A 27,064-nucleotide genomic window follows, 5' to 3' on the forward strand; every position below is an offset into this window, starting at 1 on the left:
TGAATCATTGCAAGCCAATACATAAATGTGACAGCTACATTGTGTGCGTTTCCTGGGAACATGTGAGGAGGGAGAATATCATCAGGATTTGCTCCAACAGCAGCAGTTACTCGTTATGGATTCCCCAGCCCTGGGAATATTCCAGTCCTACACCATCATGTCCTGCTTTTGTTCCTGTTTTCCAGGCTAAGAATGCCTTCCCCCTTTGTCTCCCTGCAGACCCTTCAATCTATTTATGAGTCTCTGATGAGTTCAAATGGCATCACCTCCAGGAAGCCTGTTCCCAGCTTATCTAAGCAAGATATTAGGCATCCTTTTGTTTCTCAAAAATGTTGTAATAATTATCATTAACAGATTGCATCATAATTATTTATAAGTAGGTCTACCTTCCTTTTTAGAATGTGAATTCCTTGAGGGCAAAACCTGAGAACTGTTTATCTCTAGTTCTTCAATACATCAAATAGTGCTCAGCAAAAAACAGGTCTACAATACAGGTTTACAGAATGAATGAATGAATGAACTTTGAATCCATACATTTCCCAAGCATGGCTGTGAAATCAGCCTCTGGCAACAGATTCCTCACCATCAGACTGGCTTTAGAATGAACCAACGTTCTGTTGTCCTGTCTCATGCTCTCTTCAACAACTCTCAATGCTACTCCAGATATAAATTGATGTCAGAGGGGTAAAAGTGACCAATAAGTCACTTTCACCATCACCTAGAAAATTAACCTTTCAATGGACTTCAGACAAAATAAATTATCCAAATACCTATTCATGGCTACATAAACTTGGCTTTCCAAGACTTCTAGACACAGTGATACACGTGCCCCCACCGAAAATCAAGGAGATATCACAACTGAATTGCCTGGTGAGCTCATCCCTAAGTAGCTAGGAAGGAAGAAGCAGAAGAGATTTCCTCACCGCTCTCTCAGTGCAACAGCAGTTACAGCCTGGGAGATGCAGGCACAGGGATAAGCTTTAAGTGAGCGCCAGCCAGAGAGCTATTAACTCCTCCAGCTCAGGAGAGGCTGTTGCTTAATTTCCCGCAGCACTAAATCACTGAAATGGTGTCGTTGTGGCCTGATAGGTTGATGTGACTCTGGAATTACTAGTGGGCAGTGTGAGTTACATGTCATGTTAGAGGAAGAGTTGTGTTCTGAAACATAGCTACTTAAGAGCAGAGCAGCCAAGCTTTGTCGGGGCCTGGTGCCGGGGAAGGGGAGGGGGGTGGGGCGGTCCCTCAACCATACATTGCTCTAGCTGTGTCCTAATCTGAATGTCTATACTCAGAGACAGCCAGACAGAAGGCTGCATTTTCTCTTCTATCTACCCACATCTTATGAGTACATAAAACATTTTTGCCTGCAATAGCCCATTCCACCTCATTCCCTACCCCACCCAGTATCATAGAGAAACACGCTCATTTTATCTCATACTTCTACAGTTCTTTCTAGATAAGAGGGTTGCTTTTTGCCAACATAAGACAGCTTTTGAAAAGATTCAGTGGCTCGAATTCAGCTCTTAACAGGGCCACTTCATAACTCATACCAGGAGTGATGACAAATTGTTCCTCAGAAAAGACAGAATTTTAATTAGTAAAAGACATTTTAGAATTTATTCCTATGAACACATATCCTTTAGCCATGTGACCTTGAAATGGTGAAAGTGAGGAAAAAGGATTCTGTTTAATGTGGCAAGACAGAGAGAAATAAACGGCTTTTGAATGCTGAATTTGCAGCATCTTATTGGGGTTTTTAAGAGAGCAACATGACAAGCACTGGGCTTTTAATAACCACTGAGCGGATTGTTTACTCTTACACGAAAACCACAAATGTGTTATGCAGTGGCAACCACTTACTGACAAGATATTTTTCATCGTAATCACAAAAACGTTGTATGCGATCAGCCAGTCCCAGTAGCGCAGGATGCTCTTGATGGGTTTCAACAGCAAATCGCCCCCAAAGAGCAGGAAGTAGAAACAGGCCACCAGGTACCCCATGCAAAAGATGCTGATCCTGGTGGTCCCAGTGATGAAGATGATGGTGAGCACGAACCAGAAGAGGTAGCTGAAGACGATCACTTTGGACATGTCTAAGTAAGATCTGGAAAACAAAGCCAATGACAAAAAGACAACAACAACAAAACAAACAAAAGCAAAATCGGGAAAGTCTTTAACAAGGGAAGAAATTCATGCTCTCTACTGCACCTTGCAAACCAGATTGTGAGCTTTCATTTAATCCTGCTATCTAGGAAACCCTCAAATAGTTAGTAATAGACCAATAGATGAGTTTTGGAAACCATGTATGCTTCTCACCTTATTCAGGCCAAATTTCTCACAAACAACAACATTTTCTGCCTACCACTTGAGTACTGAAAATTCTCCTTTCTGTTTCTGTGGGAGGCATGAATAATTGTATGGCAAAAGAAATTCTAAGATACAGATGCCTTCTGGCTAGTGAAAGAAAAGTTAAGAATGGATGATCTAGAAGTTAAACAAATTTGTATTGAACACAAAGGTTTTATTCGAGGTGGAAATCTTTCCCTACAGATGGGAGGTGATTCTGACCAACTGTCCAAAGCCATGGTGGGGCTTTTTTGTTCTTTCCAATACTTTGTTTCTGGAGGTCCTCGGGCTGAGTCAGGATTCCCTTTTGGGGGCCACCCATCCCTGCTGTTTTCCTCATGGAAGGTGAGGCCAGAGTTCAGGTGTCAGTCTTGCAACAAGCAGCAGCTCTAGCCTGCGGGTCAATGTCATTTGACAAGAGTCACACCTACAGGCCAAGTCCCAACTGCATTTCTTGATTAGAACTTTTGGTTTTGGGAGTTTTGCTTTGGTGGTTTCTTTTGGCGCATTTGGGAAGAAACATAGGAGAACCAATTCTGGATTAATTCTTTGATTTAATGGGTTCTTGTTTTGTTAATAATTGCTTAATAAAATATGCACTGTGGCCGGGCGCGGTGGCTCAAGCCTGTAATCCCAGAACTTTGGGAGGCCGAGGCGGGCGGATCACGAGGTCAGGAGATCGAGACCATCCTGGCTAACACGGTGAAACCCTGTCCCTACTAAAAATACAAAAAATTAGCCGGGCGTGGTGGCGGGCGCCTGTAGTCCCAGCTACTCGGGAGGCTGAGGCAGGAGAATGGCATGAACCCGGGAAGCGGAGCTTGCAGTGAGCCGAGATCGCACCACTGCACTCCAGCCTGGGCGACAGAGTGAGACTCCGTCTCAAAAAAAAAATAATAAAATAAAATAAAAATAAAATAAAATATGCACTACACTTGAGCTATCCAGCATTATTAGGGGATGAGTTTAAGTTGTGCCTTGGTACATTTTTCAGACAAGTAAACTTTTACCCTTTACTCTAATTTTTAAAGTAAGACTTAAATATTTTTATAACTTTTTTTCTAAAATACATAAAACCCTTCCTAGACTTCATAATGAAGAGTTAATGAAATGTCCGTATCTCCCTGTATCCCTAGATCATCACAAATAAAGGTAGTGATTTGCATGAGCGTAGGGGCCTTCTGAAGTGTGTGTGGTTTGAATTCAGTGGAATTGCGCTGCTGGCATTTTGAGTGCGTGTGCCTGTGAGTGCAGCTTATTCTTTCCATACCTTTCCTTCCTTGCCTGCAGCAGTCAATTCCTGCTTTACCAGCTCTGGCCTTCACATCTTGGCACTGAACCCACTTTGGGTCCAGAATTCGTAAAACTAAGCTTGCGAGGATAACATGGAAAACATCAACAAATACGCTTCAAAGAGAAGCCTTAAGGATCTCTGAATAGAGAGACTGAACCCTGGTGACAGGTACTGTGGCTAAGGGGCCACCTAACTATCAGGGCTCTGGCCGCTTTCCAGAGATCCCAGGGTGCTGCGGAGCTGACCCCTGTTGGAGAGGAAGAGCGGAGCACGTCTGTGTTTCTGACCAGCAAGCATGTGCGCTGGCTTCCTACTCACTGCTGTGGCATTTGACAGGTCACTTCCTGAGGGGGGTCACTTTGCTGGCAGTCCTCATTGAGAAACAGAACAAAAATTTGAAATAACTAAAACAAAAATCAGCTTTAGAAATCAATGGCACACAAAAGCTTTCCATTTGAGTTATGATTTAGGTTTTTCATGAATACATTGAAAATACTTAGGTTCCCTTTGCAATAGTAAGTATTGGGCTGGACTGATTGTTTTCTTAGCATCACAGAGAAGAGGTAAAAATGGAAGTCTTACCTTAGATCAGTGCCTAGTCTGGTACTTAATTCACAAATAGAATGGTCAAGTCTGTATAGCATATTGTTTTAAAGCAAATTCACTTCCTGATTTACTCAGTTCATATTGAGCCTCTTATGCTACCAAGAGGCACTCAAGCGCATAAACATTCAGATTTGGGAGCTGGATTTTTCCAATCCCAGTTCTGCTGTTGCCTATGTCTCATCTCATTGCTGCAGTTTCCTCATCTCTACAATGGGCATAACAGCATGACCTCCTTGGGCTGGGATGGAGCCTTGGGGCTCCATGTGTGCAGAGCTTGGAACAGAGCCTGGCACAAAGGGAGTAGCAGGTGGCTTACAGCTATCTGTATTGGTATATGCATTGTGGGCCAAGAACTGTAAGTAGGAGGATGGGGACAAATACAAAAGCAAGTTAGACGTGATCTTCACCCTAAGGCTACACCTTAGAAGTTGGGATAAGATGGGTTCTTCAGATACCAACACCAGGCAGAAGATGATCCACACCATGTAAACAGGAATCTCTGGAAGATCAGAAGCTGGAGAGCGACTCCATGTGTGGGGTCGGCTGGCTCGGGTACTATCAGTGACCTATCTCCACATGGATGGCATGTGCGCTGTGACCGCATGAGCCTCTCACTGCAACCTCATATGGCTCAATAGGGCAGACACTAATCAGTGAGGATGAGAGGTTAGGAAATTAGTCCCATGACATACAGCTAATAAGGGGGTATGAAAAGTCACAGCAGCTTCCTCAGACAGCTGACTACAGTGGGCAGCTCAGTGGAGTGTTACAGGCATTGAAAGACCGAAGATCTGACTGCAGAGGCAGAGTGGGCCTGCCCTCCATGAAGTGGGCCTTGGGTGACAAAATCTCAATACGGAAACCCAGGGAATGCAGAAAGTGTGAATGCAGGGTGAGAGGTCGAGAATGGTTTAAACACAAACACTGTGAGGGTAACATGGCCCAGATCAGCTGTCATGAGGCTGAGCAGAACGGTGGAGGACAGAAAAGCTGCTACGGAGCCCTTGCATGGCCACAGGAGAGACATTGCTCAGGAAGAGCACAGGCACAGGGTGGAATCTAGGGAGCCACCCCTCCTCAGTGTCCAGTGAATACAAGAAATGAGGATGAGGACCAAGGGATGAGGAGGAGAGATGGGAGATGAGGAAGATGAATGGAGAATGAGGAGGCAGGATGGGGAATAAGGATGAGGGATAGAGGATTAGGAGGAGGGATGGGGGATAAGGATGAGGGATGGAGGATGAAGGGGAGAGCTAGAGGATGAGGAGGAAAGATGGAGGATGAGGAGGAGGAATGGAGAATGAGGAGGAGGGATGGGGATAAGGAGGAGGGATGCAGGATGAAGAGAAGGGATGGGGGATAAGGATAAAGGATGGAGGATGAAGAGGAGAGATAGGGGATGAGGAGGAAAGATGGAGGATGAGGAGAAGGGATGGAGGATGAGAAGGAAATGGAAAAGAAGGAGGGATGAGGGTGAGGCAGAGGCAAAGGGGATAAGGAAGAGGGATGGGAGATAAGGGTAAGCTATGAGGATGAGGGATAAAGGATGAGAATGAGGGATGGAGATGAAAAGGAGGGAAGCAGGATGAGAAGGAGAAATGGAGGATGAGGAGGAAGGATGGGGATGAGTAGGAGAAATGGGGGATAAGAATGAGCTATGGGGATGTAGATAAAGGATGAAAGATGAGGAGGAGGGATGGAGGAGGAGAAGGATGGATGGAGGATGAGGAGGAGGGGTGGTGATGAAGATGAGCTATGAGGATGAGGAGGAGGGATGCAGGATGAGAAGGAGAAATGGAGCATGAGGAGGAAGGAAGGATGGGGATGAGTAGGGGAAATGAGGGATAAGAATGAGCTATGGGGATGCAGGTAAAGGATGAAAGATGAGGAAGAGGGAGGGAGGAGAAGGATGGAAGGAGGATGAGGAGGAGGGGTGGGGATGAGGATGAGCTATGAGGATTTGGAGGAGGGATGCAGGATGAGAAGGAGAAATGGAGGATGAGGAGGAAGGATGGGGATAAAGATGAACTATGGGGATGTAGATGAAGGATGAAAGATTAGGAGGAGAGATGAACGATTAGGACAGGGGATGGAGAATGAGGAGGAGGAATGGGGATAAGGATGAGGAATGGGGATTAAGGATGAAGGATGAGAATCAGGGATGGAGATGAGGAGGAAGGACGCAGGATAATAAGGAGGAATGGGGATATGGATGAGGGATGGAGGAGGAGAAGAAGGGATGAGGAGGAGGAATGGGAATGAAGATGAGCTATGGAGATGAGAAGGAGGAATGCAGGATGAGAAGAAGAAATGGAGGATAAGGAGGAATGGGGATAAAATGAGCTATGGGGATGTGGCTGAAGGATGAAAGATGAGGAGGAGGAATGGAGGATGAGGAGGAGAAATGCGGATAAGGACGAGGGTTGGGGATAAGGTTGAGGGATGGAGAATATGGATGAGCTATGCGGATACGAATGAGGGATAGAGGATGAGGAGGAGGGGTGGAGGATGAAGAGGAAGGATGAGGATGAGAGGAAGGAAAGGGGGATGAGGATGTGCTATGGGGATGAGTATGAGGGATGGAGGATGGAGGGCGGCAGGATGAGGAGTAAGAATGGGGATGAGGGATTAAGGATGAGTGGAAGGGATGGAGGATGAGAAGAGGAATGGAGGGTGATGAGGAGGGATGGGGATAAGAAAGAGACATGGGGGATGAGAATAAGTGATGAAGATGAGGAAGAAGGCTGGAGGGTGAGGAGGAAGGGTGGAGATACGAATGAGCTATGGGGATGAAGATGAAAAATGGAGGATGAGTAGGAGAGATAGAAGATGAGGAGGAGGGATGGGGAATGAAGATGAGCTATGGGGATGAAGATGAGCTATGGGGATGAGGATGAGAGATGAAAGATAAGGAAGAAAGATGGGGGATGAGGAAGAGGGCGGGAAGAGGGAGGGAAGATGAGGATGAGCTATGGGGATGCAGCGAAGGCATAAGAGATGCGCAGGAGGACCCTCCACTGGACAGCTGGTATTACTGGCACAAGTCAGTTTTGGTATGAAGAAGAGGAGGAGAACTGAGGCCATAAAGAGGTGGTTTACACTGACAAAAGCAGGTGCAGTGCTATAATTCAGAGACTCAGCCTCCAGGCTGCTGAACCACATTGTCCAGCATTTATTAACTTCAGTGTATACAATTCAGCGGATCTATTTCCCAAGTATAGCAGAGAAAGTATAGAGGAGCAATGTAATGGAAATGCACACATCAAAGTGGCTTTTAGCAAATGTAAAGCTCTTGTTACCTGCAGTGAATAAAATCTGGCACAGGGTTGTGTTGGCTGAAGGAGGCCGCATCAAGGTTCATGCAGATCTCGACATTGTCACCTGCCATGATTCGCACTGCAGCCTTGTTCTCATCCTCAAAAATCTGCCGTTGTAAGGAGGCACACAGAAGCAGCATGAAGTCATCTAGCAAGACAGATGTGAGATCATTAAGCTGCCTCATCCTCTTCTGATTTACATAATGCAATACACAGTCATCACACAGCAACAGCCACTCCCCAGCTCCTAAGTGAGTTGTGTTCCCAAAGTTCATAGTAAAATTCATCCTGGAGTCCAATGTCGGGGCCAAGTCACACCTTCTCCACCTTGCAGGGCATAGAGTGACCACAGACACTCCAGGAGCTTACGTGGGGAGTCTCTGGATTTTGTTTGCACATTGGTGAGAGAAAGTATCAGGTGCTACTTACTAGTCTTCATGAGTCTCTTAGAGGGTAGCATTTTTGTGTGTGTGTGTGAGACAGAGTCTTGCTCTGTCACCCAGGCTGGAGTGCAGTGGTGCGATCTTGGCTCACTGCAAGCTCCACCTCCTGGGTTCACGCCATTCTCCTGCCTCAGCCTCCCAAGTAGCTGGGAATACAAGCGCCTGCCACCATGCCTGGCTAATTTTTTTTTACCTCCCACCAGTTTTAAGGAGGCCACTTGAGAAATTTCCCCATCTTTATCTTTTTATGTGTGGCGGATGCAGATATTCGTTTTTCTTTATCCTTTCCATCCTCCTTTGCATTTGTAACCAAAGACTGTCCCCAGAGCATAAGCCACACTGCAGGTGTGGTGAGAGCAGGTGGAGGTGGTGGACTGTGCTGGACAGCACAGAGCAGCCTGAGAGAGCTGTCCTTCCGGCAACTGCCCACAAAGGGCTGAGGCCAAGCCTGCCTGGAAGCCTGCACATAAGCTGCTTCCTTGCTTTTAAAATTAAACCTAAACTTGTTTAGGCAGGGCAGTCATTTGCATTTTCTGTAGCACCCAGTACTCTGGTCTTGGGGGAGCTGCTCTGACCTTTGGATCACCAGCTGCCATGGGAAGGCCTTGGGGCTGCAGCCCAATTCTAGAGCAACTAAAATCTGGGAAGCATCTCCCAGCATCCACTGTCCTATGTTCAGGGTTTATTTGTCTGCACTGGGAGCCAGAAACCACCAAGTCAGAAAACACAAAAGCCTTCCTCTCTGGTCTGTCTTTTGAAAGGTGGCTGTGTAAATGTGTGTGTGTGTGTGTGTGTGTGTGTGTGTTGGGGGAAGTGAAATTATGCAAGTGAATATGGTATTTCCAACATTGATTTATTAATTTTGCAAATGTAATAGGGTGAGTAGAAGCCATTAATGACTTGTGATATTAATGCATAAGACAAGCCTTTACATGATTACGAAGTCTAGTGAAAGACAAAAGGCACTAATGCATAGCACGTGAAGAATGATTAGCAGTAAACCCGGACACCAGCACTCTGTGGCCCTGCAGAGGAAACACTTACAGACGAGAAACACAGGGTTGGGCCGCACAATGAAATCTGGGAAGTACAGCCACTTTATGATGTTGTCATTGAAGCTGGCACCCTTGAATCTCCACGGGTAATCTGCAGGGAGGGAAGTGGCGAACAGCACAATCAATACTCTTCTTCACCACTCTTCTCCCAGCCATCCACTCAGTAATGGCTTCTTCTAAAAGTAGACGGCTCCAAGGAAGGGCAGGCTCACCTCGGCAAGGAGCAGGTGGGATGCCGATGCAGATGAAATACTGGAAGGTGATGATGCACGCCAGGAAGCAGCAGTACTTGGGCCAGATCTCTGCGATGGCTTTCCTTCTGCGTCTATATAAGACAGCGATCAGCCAGCAGGCGTGGATCATGGCATAGAAATCCATTCGCTGGCCAATGACATTAACTGACATTAGGAAACAGGTCTGTGTAAAGACGAAAAGAGGCAAAAAAAAAAAAAAATCAGGCATATGGGGAAGGGGACTGGTGATAGATGTCAGGTCTGTGTAGATGGCAGAGACCCACATCCCTCAGGGCCAGTCTGTCTGCACAGATTCACAAATGCTTGCTCTTTTGAGTGTCTCAGCGTGAAGACAGAAATACTGTACAGATTACTCCCAAGGGAAAAACTGACTAAGTAGCTGTTATCATAACCACTTCAGACAATAAAGAGAACAGCCATTTTGATCTCCTCATGAAACATCACCATTCCTACTTCATTCTATGAAGCCACAGGCACTATCACAACCGTTTTAGGTTAAAACAGTTCATTTTGGCTGCAGCTTATGGTTCCAGCATGCACAAAAAGAAAGAAGATTAATACTTTATTATTTATTTATTTTGAGATGGAATCTTGCTCTGTCACCCAGGCTAGAGTGCAATGGTGCAAACTTGGCTCACTGCAACCTCTGCCTCCCGGGTTCAGGCAACTCTCCTGCCTCAGCCTCTCAAGTATCTGGGATTACAGGCATGCACCACCACGCCTGGATAATTTTTGTATTTTTAGTAGAGATGGGGTTCCACCATGTTGGCCAGGCTGGTCTCGAAGTCCTGACCTCAGAAGATCTGCCTGCCTTGGCCTCCCAAAGTGCTGGGATTACAGGCATGAGCCACCGTGCCCAGCCAGAAGATTAATACTTTATTCTTAATAAGAAACCTGTTAACATGGCAACTGATGGCCATGCATTTAGATGGCTCTGGAGATCCAGAGAGACCAAGGCACTGCTGTGGAGGGGGGTGTTCAGCACCCAAACTTGGAAAACTTTTAGTCAAGCCAGTTAACCATCACTAAAAATACTTTCTGTTCTTCTCAAGGGGACAGCTATCATGCCTGCAGATGTATCACAAAGTTCCAGTGGCCAATTGGCCAGAAGCAGTTCTTTGAATTTTCATGGAAAAGAGAAATAAAACATGTCAGCAAGGAAACTCACCTCCAGACCAAACTTGTAAAAGAAGTAATTTATGAAATATTTGGCACAATTAATAAGTCCATCATCTAGATGTAGTCTTGTAATGTCATGAAAGATAGTTTTAGACACAGGGGCCGTCAGGTTATTTCGACCTCGATAGTATTCCTGATGGCGGTAAATGGTGACTTCAAAGGCCAGGATAGCCAACATCAGGAGGTTATTCTACAAAACAAGGAAACACAACTGTGTCAGCCAGATGCTTTATGATTTTGTAATTTCAAGCAATCCCCACGTTCTTCACAACTACAAGGACAATGTTTTATAAAAGCTCACCTCTCTTAAACAGTTTTGAGCTCAGTATTCATTTTCTCTGTCTTATTTATTGTGGCATTATCTCTATTAGAAAATCAGGCTAACTTCCAAAGTAATATGATCTAGAATCTCCAAACATAAGATGCCGCTGCTCATTCCTATTTCTGAAAACCACATCTCACACCAAGGAAGCAATTTCCAGTTATCCACGGAGGGCAGTTCAGCCTCGTTTGCAGCCAGAAGTGCAAAAACAGTACAGAGACATCCTGGGAAACACACTGAGCTGAATGAACGGGAAGCTGCTTAGGGGGAAACTTTTGAACACTCCTGAAATCTGGCTACAGGGAGCAATAGATTGAGAAGCATGCTGACAACAGTAAAATAATAATAGCGATGATATAACTATTATTCAAGATAATGAAAATGGTTAACATTTATGGAACCATAGGTTCCAGACACAATTCGATCACCCTTTTCAAATACCAATTTGCTTTATCCTCATAACAGCTATTTATGGTGGGTACTGGTACAAAAGATATCTACCATGTGATGAAAAATCTAGAAGGTACACAAAGAAAATGGGATGCTTAATACATTTAAAAATCCCAGGTGCTGAGTGTAGAGGCTGTACCATTAAATGCATTGCCAGTGTAACTTGATTAGGACTGCTCAGATAATCCACAAAAATAAAATGTGAAAAATCTGAAGCATGTTGTTTTCGTTATGTTTGTATGACTATTTGTACTCAAGTTTCCTTTGATAAATATATTTTATTATTTCTAGATGTAATAGATTCTCTTTATTAAAAACTATAGAGAAACAGAATTTATACAGCAAAAATGTCTTGTAAGGCTATATCCGCTTCTCAGAAATAACCACTATTGAGCATTTGGTATACTTTACTTAATATTTTTCTTTGTGTCTAGAAGAGATCATACTATGCACAGTGTTTTGAAATTTGCTTTTTAAAAATCTTAATATATTTTAGACATGATTCAATTCTAATGCACCCATCGACCTTAATCTTGTAATGGTCTTAAAATGATTGTATAATGTTCCAGTGAATGTATTTGTCATATTTTATTCAAGCAATCTCAGACCATTTGATCATTTTCTCTTTAACATGCCACAATACTGATTTTAACACTTAGAGTTTGTTGCAAAGGTAATGCCAAATCCCATGAGAAGATATGGTTACTATCAAATGTGATGTTAAGCGTCTCATGGAAAAGAATCCTGAACTATTATATAATGGTGTGGAGCCCAAACTAAGCACGGCAAAGCCATTACCCTCAGGTAGACTAGTAGAGGCGAAGACTTCCGCAGGCCGACCCACTCTGTAGGATCGATAGGAGCGCTGTAGAGCAGAGACTTGTTCAACTCATTAAGGGGGATGTTTGTTTGATTTTCATTTGGCTAAAAAGAAGAGAAAATGGAGTAAAAAAAAAGCTCCACAGATTAGGAGAGCTCGGGTTATTTCTTCTTCAGCTTTGAGCAAAATGATAGCGGTAGGATGGGAGGGACAGACCCATTTCAGGGGAGACCTCAGTATGAGAGGAGGCTTAACACAGGGCCAGAGCACGACCAGCCAGGGAGAGGTGACTTACAAGCCAGGTCAGGCCAAATTGTGCTTGGGGATGGGGGTTCCCCAAGTATCTGCCTTGCTTTGCTAAAGGGCAGTCAGGAATATTCCCCCATCACCGAGGCTCACCAAGGAACAGTTAACAGAGAAGTTCTCAGGCTTAATGGTTTGGAGCTGGTACAACATTTTGCAGACGATAATCACACATGTCCAGACCGTGCAGACACTTGAAGCCAGACGGCGCAGCTTGGCGTACGGCAGAGCAAAAGCCCAAGAAATCAAAAATACATAGTTGAACAGAGACACCTGAAAACACAAAACCAGAAATGGGGACAAAAATACGTAACACGGCATAACAAACAGGACATCCACAAAACAGGATGACTTGATTTACTCAGTTTGGCAAAAGCAGACTGGATTCCTAGCACGTGCAAGGAATTGCCCTAGGTGCTGGGGTACTAAAGTAGGTGAGTTATGGTCTCACCCTTCAAGGACATTATGTCTTGTATGGCAGACAGACATATCATCAGGTGACGTCAGTATCATGTAGCACCGGCTAAGCTATCGATGTGGGCAGGCTCCTGTGAGAGCACCCAGAAGGGTCCTTTGTCCAATGTAGAGGTCAGGAAGCATTTTCAAGAAGACACAGTGCCTGAACTGAGCCAAGCCAAGAAAGATGAGAGGTGGATTCTTTAGGTAAAGGAGGCATGAACGAAGGCAGGAAAGCATGAGCTAGCATGATGGGGACAGGTGACAACAAACAACTGGAAAGTTCAGAGTTGAAGGCGTGAAGTGCAGCAGGAGGCGAGGCTGGAGATGCAGCTACAGCCAAGTTTTGACGGATCCTTTTTACACCATGCTATGGCACAGGAGCCCATTCTTCAGAAAACTGAGAGCTGTGGAAGGGCATTACACTGGGAATTTGGAGGTAAGATTTGCTTCCCATTGAGGTAAATGTAACTGATGAATGGAGGGCCCATTGTGGGGACTGGACGCAACTTTGGGCAACCCACTCACGTGCCGCTGCAATAGCTCAGGGAAGATGGGGAGGAGGCACGGATTCAACATGGGAGGCAAAATTAGCTGGACTTGATGACTGATTGGCTTGGTGGGCCGGTGGGTAGGAGGGAAAGTTCAAGGAGTGACTCCCAGGTTTCCACTTGGGAGCCTGAGTGGATAACCGTGCCATTACTGAGACAGCAATGCTGATAGGGAAGCTGGTCAGAGCAGCAAGGTTGTGAGCTCAGCTTGAACCTGTTGACTTTGGGCTGCATGTGAGTTCATTCATCAGGCCAGATGTTCCCACATTTCTAGCAATTCTTTATAGTTAATAGTCCATTGGACAGTATAGAAGGACCACCATCTTCTTCAGGCATGGGAAATGCTCATTTATTCTGAATATTGTTATGTTAAAGTAATATCCTAGAAATGTTTAATATTCTCAGGTAGAAATAATAGCATGCTCTCGTCTGATACAACTAAACATGTACCAAGCATTGTGGGCTAAGCGTTGTGGGCTCTAAAAGACATAGTTACCTACTTGGCTTATAAAACTATAAAAGAAGAGGCCAGGTGAGGTGGCTCATGCCTGTAATCCTAGCATTTTGGGAGGCCGAGGTGGGTGGATCACAAGGTCAGGAGTTCAAGACCGGCCTGGCCATGATGGTGAAACCCTGTCTCTACTAAAAATACAAGAAATTAGCCGGGCGTGGTGGCAGGCGCCTGTAATCCCAGCTACTTGGGAGGCTGAGGCAGGAGAATCACTTGAACTTGGAGGGTGGAGGTTGCAGTGAGCCGAGATCGTGCCACTGCACTCCAGCACTCCAGCCTGGGTGACAGAGTGAGACTACGTCTCAAAAAAAAAAAAAAAGTTTAAAAAACTATAAAAGAAGAAAATGTGGAGACTGCATGACTGTATTAATTCTGCTATTTGTTACCTGTTTCTACTCAACTATTTGTCACTGTCCGATGCAAGGAACATCTCTGAGAATTAAGTGCTGAAATATTAGAGTAGGAAGAGATGCCTTATAGAATTAATTGAAGATGAAAGAAATACTGTACACGGAAAGGCCCTGCAAACCATAACTCACTCATAAACATAATCAATGTTACCTTTTAGCAAAACAGATAGATTAGTGAATTGACTCTTCCTCCATAGTCATCAACAAGGGTCTCATCAATTTGGATATTAAAAAGTAAACCCAGCCGGGCGGCCGAGGCAGGCGGATCACGAGGTCAGGAGATCGAGACCACGGTGAAACCCCGTCTCTACTAAAAATACAAAAAAAAAAAATCAGCCGGGCGTGGTGGCAGGCGCCTGTAGTCCCAGCTACTCAGAGAGGCTGAGGCAGGAGAATGGCGTGAATCCGGGAGGCGGAGCTTGCAGTGAGCCAAGATCGCGCCACTGCACTCCAGCCTGGGCGACAGAGCAAGACTCCGTCTCAAAAAAAAAAAAAAAAAGTAAACCCTATTAAAGATGCTGTGAAATGAACTCTGTTATGTCTGTTATTATGTATCCAAGGCCTTTAGTAAAGACAGCACAATTAATTTATTCAGAACTTTCAATTTTCTGAGTGATGGGGAAAGGGAAGTAAAGGTGGTAACTTTCATTAAGTCTTAACTAGGTTCAAGGTGACACATCCCCTGAGGATTCCCTGCCTGCAGGAGGCATGTGGGAGGGACAGATGGAGGCACACAGGCACTTGGCGACAGCATAAAGGGACTGAGACCTGAAGAATAAACAGGAGTTAGACAGGCAGAAGAAATAGCAGGTCCAAGGTCCTTCCAGACTTGGGAGAGCATGGGCTATCCATCCTTAGAGAAGCAAGTGATTCATTGTGAGAGAAGTGTGATCTGAAACCTGTCAGAGGACTTTAAAACCCATCTGGTGTCTTAGAATGTCCAGGAATGGCAAAGGTGAAGTGGTCTGGGCTGGATCATGGGGGTCTTATACCATGTTACCATGAGGATGAAAGGCAGCTGCTGCAAGGTTTCAGGTAGAGGGCTCTCATGATCATATCTACCCTGTGGGAAGACTGTTCTGGCTGCATTGTGGAATATGCATTGGAAGGAGAAAAGATTGGGAAAAGCTGGGAATCTGTAAGAGTAATCTAAAGGGGAATGGAGGCAGAGGGAGTGAGTAGGACACCTGAAAGTGCTTTGGGGCCACTCAAGAAGTGGGGTCAGGCCCAGCTGTCAGGTGGAAACAGGGGCTTGGAGTTCAAAGAGAGCAGTGAGTTGACACAGAGTTTAGGACTCGCAGCAGGTGGAAGGCAACTGAACCAGAGTCCTGTGCTTGTGAGCTAGTGAGCTCACCCATGAGAGTCCAGAACAGAAACTGGCTGTGGACAGAGCCTGAGGAACATGCTGAGGAAGCTGGTGGGAAGGGCGGGATGAGTGCAGGAATGAGACAGGAAGGGCCTGATGAAACTGTGTGGAGGGGCCGGGAAGATGAGCTGATGTCCAGTACAAGAGAAGGGAGAGCTTCAATGACAAGGAAAGGATCCCCAGTCCTCAGCATCCTAGAGAAGTCAAATCAGAGGAGGACTAAAGAGCCTCTGGGAGGTGAATATTTTTATTTTTATCAGTTTACAAATAGAAAAACTGGGGCTCAGTGAATGAAGTATGATACTTCATTCCATACAAATAGCAAGCCCAGTGCAAACCTCAGTGCGACTTGCCCTCTCACAGTCCTGTTATCTAAAGAGATCATGATCTCATCATTTCCCTGATGGTAAGAATCTCATGGAAGGGAAGAAGAAGAAAGAAGGAGGAAGAGGAGGAGGAGGAGGGATAAGGAAGAAGAAGAGGAGGGAAAAAAGGAGAGAGAGAAGGGGAAGCAGAAAAGAGGAGGGGAAGGGGAAGGAGAAGTCGGAGGAGAAGTCGGAGGAGGACATGACTATGACAAATACCTGGGCCACAACCAACACCTGATGAATTAGAATTTTAGGGAAATAGATGCTGGTCCACGTATATAACAACTGTCCAGGTGATTCTTACTATCAAGGATTTTGAGAAACAGTTTTATGCCATAATGCTTTCCCAACAAAGCCCTGTACACAGGTTGTCATCCTATCTGAATATAAGCTTATGGGGCCTGAGGGCCCTGCCTCAAGGGAAGGGGCCTCTGAGAACCAAAGCCTCCTGGGCCCTGCACTTACCCATCCCTGGCTTCCCTCCCCCAGAGAACCCCAGCTGCAACCATCATCTCCAGGCTGCAACCGCCTGCAAGAGATACTCCACCCTGTGCAGCAAGTGCTCACTGTGGACACCTCTAGCACAGCAGTTATTATCACTTTTAGTTTTATTTGGCAGCCATTCCCATCAGGCTGTGAGCTCAGACAAGAAGTGTGTCTTTCAAGCTACTGCACCAGCACCTAGCACCATGTATGCATTCACTTTATTGTGAGTTCTTAATAAAGGCTCAATGAATGCTTAGTGAGAGTTAAAATAATAACAATGATGGGACAGACAAGAAGGAGAAACCTCAGGTTTGCAAAAGTTTCCTTCCTTCCTTCCTTCCTCCCACCTTCCCTTCCCTCCCCTCCCCTCCCCTCCTCTTCCCTTCCTTCTCCAATTGGCCAGGCCCCCCAGGGAGGAGCTGAGGTGCTAACAGAAAGTGTGGCTCTTGCTCAAGACTCACTGACCTCACAGAGCTGTCCAACAGCCTTTGGAATTAGAAAGTAGCTGTGTATTTCAAAAGGAGAAGAAAATGTTTTATGTATACTATATATATATTATATATCTAATATATATATTAGATATATAATATATATTTTATATATATTTACATCTAGATTATTCCAAAGCAGTGTCACTCCTGAGTAAGATACTGATGGAAAAGAAAGGTTTCTTTCTTTTCCAGCAACTTCTTCTTTTTCAGATGCTTCGTGATGCTAACTTTGAAAAGGTTTAATATTTGTAGGAGAGATGAACCCAAAAGTTGTGAAAACAAGCACCCTTACTGAGGCCTTGGGTAAGGATGTCTTGAACCCAGAGCTGCCACAGCTCCTGAAGAGCTTTCTTTGTGGAGAGGGGCTGCGTCCTGCCTGTCCCCCACCCCCCAGTGCCAAGATGATGGGGCAGGTGGGGATGCAGGGAGGAGAACATCCTCTGCACGCAGCCCAAGTGAGGGGCTAATGACTCGGAGCCCGACGCGTGAACCCTGGAGCTTGGGCACTGGTACCCATGGGGCCAGAAGAGAAGAAAAGCCCTGGTTACAGGGTACAGAGTCTCTTTGTTGGGCTCCATGTGTACAAGCAGAGCAGGGCCTGTGTGAGAGTGGCCCCTGGTCCTGATGGGGAGGCACAGAGCGCCCAGAGCTGCTCCAAGGCCACAGGGACAGCTGTCTGGAAGGGCAGCAGGACTCCACAGTGGAGTCCAGGAGGAGAAGGTGCTGGCAACCAGGGGCTGGGTGCCAGTGCCGGCCAAGAGTGGCTGTGGGATGCCCCACCGAGGAGCCTCCAGGAGGGCAAGGGCAGGTTTACCCGCCAGTTGCCAGCCCAGAGCGTGAGGCCATCATGGGATGGCACAGGCCAGGTCACAACATCCCCATCCCAGGGGGCCTTGCCCTGAGCCTGTGAGTCTGAGCTCCAGCCCAGGAAAGAATAAAACAAAAGGAGGTCTAAAGAGCCTCTGCGAGGTGGATTTTAAGGAGATGTAGGTGAGAAAGAAAGGATCAGATAAGAAAAGAGGAGCTTCTACCTGGGGAGGCACCCGAGTCTCGATGATTTTCTGTGGCTGCACAATTTTAACTACTGAAGTGAGATTTTGCTCACTTAAGTTACTGTAGGATTTTGTATTTCTTAGGAATGATCAGAAAGTGCGCTGTGTTCAGGGACACGGAGGAAAGTTTCCCTGTAGGATGCATTCTAAAGGGACAATGAAGGTCTGAAGAGAAGTCTTTTGATTGCATGTCACTGATTTGATTGCTTAGTGTGCCAATTACATTAGAAAGAGCCAGCGATGCACACACTGTCAAGAACCCAGAAACCAAAGCTTCAGGGCCGGAAACCCCCCATGCAGGTGGGGTGACATCACGCACAACACGAGTGGCTGAAACAATTTTACAGCAATGGGATTTGGCAGATGCTAGCAGCAGAAGGAGCAGAATTGCTATGCTTCAGGAGTCTCTCACTTGTTTTAAAGTTAAAGGTGAGAGAGATGAAATTAGGAATGAAAATTCTGCAAGTCTGCACGATGTGTGAATCACAGAGAAGGGAGTGGTGATACTCTATGGAAGGCTGTTTTCCCAAGAGTGTAACAAGGTAACTAGATATTTTGTTTACTTGATGGTCTGTTAACAAGTTTATGTCTGGGGACTCATTAAGGATAATGAAAAAGTTATGTCTGCCTTTTGTTCAGGATCTATAAGAAATTGCATCCTTTAACCCTTTTCTGATGGATGGATTGTACAACAGGATGGATTTATGACAGCAGATTCTCTGTGTCCGACTCCCATGAATTTCTGCTCCCCCAATGCCCACTCCCATCATCACACTGTCTGAACACGCCTTCACACCCTGCCGTGCAGCTTCTCATGAATCAGAAGTCGTCTGTACCTCTGACTGGATTTGCTCAGAAATGGTCTCTGTGCATTTTTTGTCAAATGTCTTCTCTTGCTCTTTTCTATTTCTCTTTAATACCCTAACCCTGAAATTTTTATCTGAACTGTTCAGTTCACCTCTACAGTTAAAATGCTTAAATTTTGGCTCTCAATGAATATAAATATTAGGCTAGATTTGGGCTCCATTTAACGTATACGCCCAGTGACTTAACATTGGAGCCGCTGCCATTTCCCCACGAATCTCGCAGTTAGAGTGGCTTCTGTTTTCATTCCCACTTGGCAATGATCCCCTGCCCATTTCAGATGGTTTGTATGAAATGGGGGAGAAGTTCTAGTTTAGACTATGGAGCTCAAATTAAGGTTCATCTCTTAGCTACCTATTTGTGAAACGTTTTAGGTTTGTAGTGTTGTAGTTGTGATATTTTACTGTTATATATGTAACTTTTTAAAGATTATAGGCAGTACTTCCTTGATTAATTTTTAGAGGGCAAAGAATTCTTGAATTGTAACCAACTCAGAAATAATCCAGGCATGCAGAAGTATGGAAACACTACTTGTTGAATAAAATGAAAGAAAGCTAATTTCTCTGTAGTGAACACTAAGTAATCTGTTGGCTGGATAACGACTCTCTTCTTTACAATCAAAGAAACAGAAGTGCAGTACAGGTGCAGGGCTGAAGACTTTGTATTGTATCTCAAGAAATCCAACAGTAAACAAAGTGAGCTCCACTAAAGATTTTATTAGATTTTGGAACCTGAGTTTTCTCCTTGGTAATGTAAACTGGAATGCTACTGCTTTCCCTGGAGAATTTAGGGAGATAGATTTCCATAGGCAGGGGCAGAAGGGCAGCCTGCTCTCACACTCTTCCCTAAGGATTCGATGAAAATAAGTAGCCTTTGTAATATGACCAAGCCAATGAGAAACTCAGCCATGAGCCTCTTTCCTTTTTCTCAGTCCTGCTGACCCTCGGATTTCTGTAAGTGTAAGTACTTAGTCTTGGAGTCTTGATACTCCAATGTAATTGGGATTACATTAAAAAAATCATGGACAGCTGGAAAAGGAAAATGATGACCTACTGTGGTTCTGTTCAGCCTGATGATAGGACAAATGTTCACTTGCCTCTTTCACGGAAACCCAGATAATGTAAGAGGAAACGATTTTGATGATGTGCAACTCCAAAATCCACCACATGAACACCTGCAGCTTGTGAAAATACTCCAGGAATTTTAAGAAGAGCACAGTGAGGCGGTCAATCACCAGGTGCCATTTGTTCCTTAAATCTGAAAAATAGGAAGTACAGACAAGAGCATAACTTTTTTTAATATTATCATTTAAAGCATATCTTGTAACTTTCAGGTTGGAATGAGAGGCTGCAAAATAATTATATTGGATGAATTCTAAGAAAACCAAAATCTGGAATAAGGATGATGTAAGAATCCCAAGTCATGATAACACAGATATCATACACTGAGACTTGGAGGGACAATGTGGCTTTTGTCAACCTTTTGATTAAAGTGTAAAGAAGGATTTTGATATTATCTTCCTTCCTTCCTTCCTTCCTTCCTTCCTTCCTTCCTTCCTTCCTTCCTTCCTTCCTTCCACTCGCTTGCTTGCTTGCTTTGTCTCTCTCTCTCTGTCTTTCTGACAGAGTCTTGCTCTGTAGCTCAGGCTGGAGTGCAGTGGCATGATCAACATTATTTACTTTTCTTTCTTTCTTCTTTTTCTTTTTCCCTCCCTCCCTCCCTCCCTCCCTTCCTTTCTTCCTTCCTTCCTTCCTTTTTCTGACACAGTCTTGCTCTGTAGCCCAGGCTAGAGTGCAGTGGCACAATCTCGGCTCACTGCAACCTCTGCCTCTTGAGTTCAAGCGATTCTCCTTGAGTAGCTGGGACTACAGGCACATACCACCAAGCCCAGATAATTTTTGTATTTTCAGTAGAAATAGGATCTCGTCATGTTGGCCAGGCTGGTCTTGAACTCTTGGCCTCAAATGATCCACCAGCCTCAGCCTCCCAAAGTGCTGGGAGTACAGGCATGAATGCCCATGCCCCCAGCTCTCTTAATCTTATTTACTCTTAAGACCAAACTATAATTTCCTTATATTCTAGGAATGTTAAATAATCTTAACTCCTTCTAAATGACATCTTTTTGCCATAACAGCACTTTTATAAGTGGCCTGTCTCCTTTGACAAGGCTTAACTGGTGAGTGGTAAAGCTCTCTGGTTTCCACGAAAAAGTGAACCAGTCAGAGCCCTGCATGGGCAGGAAGAGCTTGCTCCTTGTCAGAACAAGAAGTGAACTCTAAGCATCAGAATGACTCAGCCTGTGGTTTTCTGAAACATCGTCAGATTCATTCAAATGATAATTTTTAATCAAATTACTTATTTTATTATTTCTATGTTGTGCTAAAACAGGAGTCATGCTTCTATCTAGAAGGACTATGCTGGCTCACTTTATTGACTGAAGGTTACAGCAGGACTGTTTTGTAATATCAGCCTGTCTTGTTTGTAAACAAAAGCTCACAAGTCTGTCTTGGCAGATTACAAGTCCTAAGTATCTCTTTAAGTAGCTTCTTTAACTGGCTTGGGTAGATGCAACAGTTACTGTACCTGGTTCTTAAAGCTAAGTAAGGTTCTAGTTATTGTGAAATATGCTTACAGTAGTTCTCTTTTATCCATGGCTATGCTTTCCAAGATTTCAGTTACCTGCAGTCAACCACAGTCCAAAAATATTAAATGGAAAATTCCAGAAACGATTCAGAAGTCTTAAGTTACACACTGTTCTGAGTAGAAGGATGAAATCTCATGCTGTCCCACTCTGTCCTTCCCCTTGGAATGTGAATTACTTTGTCCAGCAGGGCCATGCTGTCTACACTCCCTGCCCAGTGGTCAGTCAATTAATAGATTTCTCAGTTCTCAGAGTGACCGCTGCAGTATTGCAGTGTTGTGTTCAAGTCACTCTTATTTTACTTTCTAATGGCTCCAAGTGAAAGAGTAGTGATGCTGGCAATTTGAATATGCCAAAGAGAAGCCACAAAATGCTTCCTTTAAGTGAATGGTAACAATTCTCAATTTTATTAATAAGGAAAGAAAAAAAATGTATGCTGAGGTTGCTAAGATCTAAGGTAAGAACAACCCTTCTATCTGTGTAATTGTGAAGAAGGAAAAAGAAATTCATGCATAGTGTATACAGGGTTCAGTGTTATCTGAGGTTTTAGCATCTACTGGGAGTCTTAGAACATGTCCCCCAAGGCTAAGGCAGGACTACTGTATTTAGAGAGTGACTCAGATGGTAGTCAATAAAAAGGTGTAGGTAATAAATGAGCATGATTTAGATGTGTAGCTGCCACGGACATGAGGGATTGAGAGAAAAGTGGCTGTGCAATTTTGGGCAGGACCTATTAGTAAAGCTCAAAATCCATCTTGAAGTAGTGTCATAAAATCCTAGACTTAAGTACTTGGCCTCACAGAGCTGGGGTCTCCCCTTCACATTGAGGAATTCACAATGCTCAGATATGGAGAGAACATTTCTGGTCCTCTCCTCTGTGTTCTGAGATGAGTGGGGAAAGAAGACCAGGTTTAAGGGGCACAAACCTTTGGAAGTGGTCTTCTTGCTACTTTTTTTGTTTTCTACTTTTGTTAAGGACAGTTGACCAGCAAAGACAAGTAAAGTATCTTAAGGTCACAGCCCCAGAACCTCACCCCAGAGATGATGCTCTCTGGTTTGTCCCAGTCTTTCTGGAAACTGCTACGTAGACTTCATATTCTCTGTCAGATAACATTTCCTGATCACTGAGGCTGCTCAATGTTCATCATGCTCTATTAAAACATTATTTCAAGTCTAGGAAGGGAAGTAGAAAAGAAGAGCCCAAAGAATAAAGATTGAAACTCCTAAAACAACAATATTGACAAAAACATCTCTAGGAGTTTGCTTGAAATTATAATTATCCAATTGCTGACTTTATCCTCCAGTTCCCATGTCCTTAGGCATCAGATCAGAGCTAGAAATATATTCTTAATTATCGGTTTCCTGGAAAAGTCTCGGAATGGTTTCTTGAGAATGCATTTGTAAAGGCGATGTCTAGAGCCTTTGGAGATTCTGCACAGCCAGGTTGTACCTGCATCTGGTAGAAACAGAGAGGCTCTGACTGAGCACGTGGCCAACACTATGCCCCACCAGTGTCTGGACAGGAGCACTACTTGTGGGTCAGTCACTGATAACCAGCCATCTGGTCTCTACTCAGTCAGAATTAAAAAGAAATTTTTGGAGCAATTGGAATAGTAATATTATAACTATAGCAACCACATAAAAACCACTCCAATGTTTATGTCATGGACTGGGTCAAATGTGTATTCTTTTGGAGCAAGTCAATGTTTCCTTCACTCAGTCTGGCAGCCAGCATTCTCTGAGCAGCTGCTGGTAGTGGGCTGATTACCTGATGTTTCTTCCTCCTCCTCGGATTCCTCCTCTTCCTGTCCGTCCTCCTCTGACTCCTCGCTGTCTTTCCCAAGATCACCCTTCTGGGCTTTTTCAGAGTAGCCCTCAGGCTTCTCCTCCCCAGGCTCAGCCAACTTCCTCACCTCTGGCTTCTCCAGGCTGGCAGTCAGGTGCATCATGGTGAGGTCCGGGAGGCTTCCTTCCGGGTGGGCCAGTCTGTTGGCAGAGAGCAACTGAGTCAGAAGAGGAAAGGGTGTTGGGAGAGATTTGAGAGAGGGGCAAGTAAAAGGAGGATAAACACAAATGAAATCAGTGCATGTACAAAGACCTCACAAGGTGGGGTGTTAGCATTTTGTCACTTTCTTTTTGGTTGGTTTGTTTGTTTTAAGTTCTTTCTAAGAACAAACTGTAAACTCGGTTAGGTTTTGTTAGCTTTTCTAATTCAGGTTCTAGTGATTAGTTGGTAATGAGAGCTATCGACACCTAAACTTGACATTTTTCCCAGAGGAGAAAATGGTCAGAGTTTAGGGTGTAGAAGCATGAAATGGCATCATGTAGAGCAAGCATTTCATGGCTTCACAGGGGGACTTACTCATTTTGGTGGATTGGTAATTTTTTCTTGATGCTGCTCATAGTAATTGAAATAGAAAGGAAAAAAAGGAGATGAGAACAGAAGAATTATAAGGAATGTCAGAGATCACATATCATGCTACATATCATCCACTATTGCATTCCTGTATGCCTGTTGCAGTAACGCCCTAATGCCAAATGCATTCCAGGGTGGCATCAATAGCGTGCTTTGCTCTGAACCCTAGGCTTGGCAACTGATCTGAGAGTGGACAGGATTGCAGGTTTGTAAAGGAGAGAGCATACTGAGACTGCTGAGGCAAATTATGTCATGCTTTTTTTAGTAACGCAACAAACCATCTTGCAAGAATCAAGTCATTCACATTTTTGGTAAGTTTTTAAAAATTTCTTAAAAGAATATGTGCTTTCAGTCAACCTTTGTGTAGATGAATCCCACTCTGCCATCTAAAGCATATGCCATGGAAGCTAAGTGTTTTCAGGAGTGAGACGTCTGCAACATGTCCCCACCTGAGAGTTACTGATGCGAACTGTTGATTGGCAACCGTGGGAAGACTGTGTGAGATCCTGAACCAGAGAAAGAGCTTCCGGTGAGCCCACTCGGCAGCCTGGGATGTTACAGTTTATTTCTTAGTGGACCATAACAAGTCCCATCCTTCTCCTACGGTTTTCTAAAAGCATATCTTTTTATTCATACTCAAATTAATGTTTTAAAGAACTTCTGGGCAATAAAGTCTACATTAAGAAAAAGCCTAGTAGACACACTGACAGTCTTCTCTATTTATCATAGTTAATCCAGAAATTTTTAGCAGGGTTCAAACAAGATGGACAATACATAATATTATTCTATCTGGATAATTGTAGGTTCTGAGTAAACTATTTAACTTTGTGAAAGTTAATTAATTTTCTACCAAATGAGGAAGTTTGATTAGATAAAATGCAGGTTTACTTTCAACTTGTTGATTTCATATTTGTAAGCATGCCTATCATTTTGGGTAACTGTTGCAAGGAATCCACATTGTCCCTACACTTTTAGATTATCATTCAAACAATTCCCTTGCACAGGATGTCCAGCAGGTAAATGATAGTATGCCAGAAACAGATTGTTAATTTAACGGACAGACAGAATCTGAGGCGAGTTTTACATTGGTGGAAGGAGTTATGCTGACATACTACTTCCTTATTTTCCTAAGCTAGTCAATTCATCCTCTCGACTTTGGAGAAGTTAGCTACTCTTAAAATTGCAACCCATATCTTCTATACCAGTGCCACACACCAAATCTCAGGGAACATATTTGCTGTTCCTGCTTTGTCAGGACTCTCCATGTGAAATGTTATTAAATGTGGAAGTGATTGGCTGCTGCACAGTCGTCAGTATGTATTTGTTCTCTTCAGAGATGCATTTTATAAATGAAAAGATACCTTTATTAAGACAAGGAATTTGGTGGTTGCAGTGTGAGGTGGGACCACCTCAAAGTGAATCTTAAAGGTCTACATTGACACTGCTGCAATCTCATATGACAAGAAAACTACTTTCTAACAATTACTGCTATTAACAGAGTGAAACTCAAAGAGGGAAGGCTGTTTCCGCAGCTGCTACTACAGCTACACAGCAGATGTCCTCAAGCAATGACGCCCCGAAACTGCCATGCGGCAGGCAGGGCGCACTGAGGAGAGATCGTTCAATGAAAGAATCAGAGGAAGACACTGGAGTAAGCCTTTTGGAAGTAGGCCCACAAGGCTGATTTCTAGAAACTTGTAATGGGACAAGATGCAGCTGCGGACAAATGAGAAGGGCATCTCTGCATCCAACACTGCTCATTCCCTCTGACCTTAGAGCCACAAACCCCAGACCCTCTCCGGAGCAGTCTAACCTCATGAGCTTGTAACGGACCACAAAAAAAGAAAAAAAAAGAAATTATGTATCAGGCTGTCATTTACTAGTCTAGGGGTTTATTAACTATCCTGAGAAATTTTAGAGAATTGTACCCTGTATTATAAAAAACTGTGTGCATAAAACATAGATAAAAATATTTTAAATGCATGAATAAAGTGTACTGTTTCAAAAAGACATTTGTGTGAATCCTTTTACTTTTCTCTCTCTCTTTGTCTCATTTTTATCATAACATTGTTTTTAGAGGCCGTAGAGAAGAATGTTAAAAGACTTGGGTTCAAGTCTTCACCAGAAAACTTACTAGCTAGGTGAGATGGCAAAGATATGTAACCTATCTTTTAAGTCTCAGTTAGCTGAAACAATAGTGCCTATTTATAGGAGGTTGTAAAAATTAAGGTGGTTTCTGTTAAGCAGTTAACACAGTGGTTAATTACACAGGAAACATTTTAAAGTAAGGAGCCATCTTCTAATGGTAGATTTTCATATATTACGGTTTGATAATCTGCATCATAAATCATTGTAAAGAAAAAGCAGAATTAGAAACATGCTTTTGCAAGAGCCTACACAATGATGGATGATAGGGAAGGTATTAAACTTAGACTATGATTCTGTCATCAGCACCTTCTTTAACAGAACTTGGCTATTTTATAGTAGGCCAATCAAAAGAAAAAAAAAGAGCAAACATTTCTTCGTCGGGAATCTGTTTCCCAGTGGTCTCAGGGTTCTGTTTACTGGGCTTTCTGTGTGTAATCTCAACTACTGCATTCCCTGAGGAGTGGGAGCGGCAGAGGTGGTTCTGCACAAATGCAAGCTTCCACTGCAGACCCAGCTGCGGTTGCTAGAAGCAACAGCTGTATGGACTCTCCGGGAAAGCCTGTGTATTTTAATTCAGCTTTTTTTCTAACTTCCTAGCAAATAAAAAGAAAATGGATCTTGATTTTCCAAAAACAAAATTTGAAAACCCACTCTAGTAAAAATATTCCCGGAAACTTCAGGTTAAAGAACTTATAAGACTTGTAATTCTTTACTGAACATCAGGCTCCAGGCTAAGGAACTTATAAGACTTATAATTCTTTACTGAACATCAGGTGCAAATTACCTAATGGTCATAGGAAGGATTTTGACTTTGGGACTCCAAATAATAAGCGTGATGATGAACAGGATTCTCGGAGAAGCCCCCTCCCCCACTGCCTTCAATCAGGCTGCTTTGGATGTCTTTCTCCACAGGAA

At 44.0% G+C, this 27,064-nt stretch overlaps 1 protein-coding gene across 2 annotated transcripts in view; it reads right to left on the bottom strand.

The window, feature by feature from the left end:
• Positions 1–27,064, bottom strand: part of PIEZO2 (piezo type mechanosensitive ion channel component 2) — a 475,806-nt gene that overhangs the window by 76,303 nt on the left and 372,439 nt on the right. Inside the window, exons 19-28 of one of the 2 annotated variants that reach the window (XM_030810770.1) lie at positions 23,948–23,980; positions 23,354–23,571; positions 20,041–20,201; positions 12,486–12,662; positions 12,065–12,190; positions 10,484–10,684; positions 9,274–9,478; positions 9,051–9,152; positions 7,546–7,711; positions 1,861–2,104 (exon numbers count right to left, since the gene is read on the bottom strand). In XM_030810770.1, coding sequence (XP_030666630.1) covers positions 1,861–2,104; positions 7,546–7,711; positions 9,051–9,152; positions 9,274–9,478; positions 10,484–10,684; positions 12,065–12,190; positions 12,486–12,662; positions 20,041–20,201; positions 23,354–23,571; positions 23,948–23,980 — 1,633 coding nt within the window. The remainder of the gene's footprint in view (positions 1–1,860; positions 2,105–7,545; positions 7,712–9,050; positions 9,153–9,273; positions 9,479–10,483; positions 10,685–12,064; positions 12,191–12,485; positions 12,663–20,040; positions 20,202–23,353; positions 23,572–23,947; positions 23,981–27,064) is intronic. The other variant, XM_030810771.1, reaches the window with a different exon arrangement.

This window comes from Nomascus leucogenys, chromosome 4, assembly GCF_006542625.1.
Source record: "Nomascus leucogenys isolate Asia chromosome 4, Asia_NLE_v1, whole genome shotgun sequence".
NCBI classification, from domain to species: Eukaryota; Metazoa; Chordata; class Mammalia; order Primates; family Hylobatidae; genus Nomascus; species Nomascus leucogenys.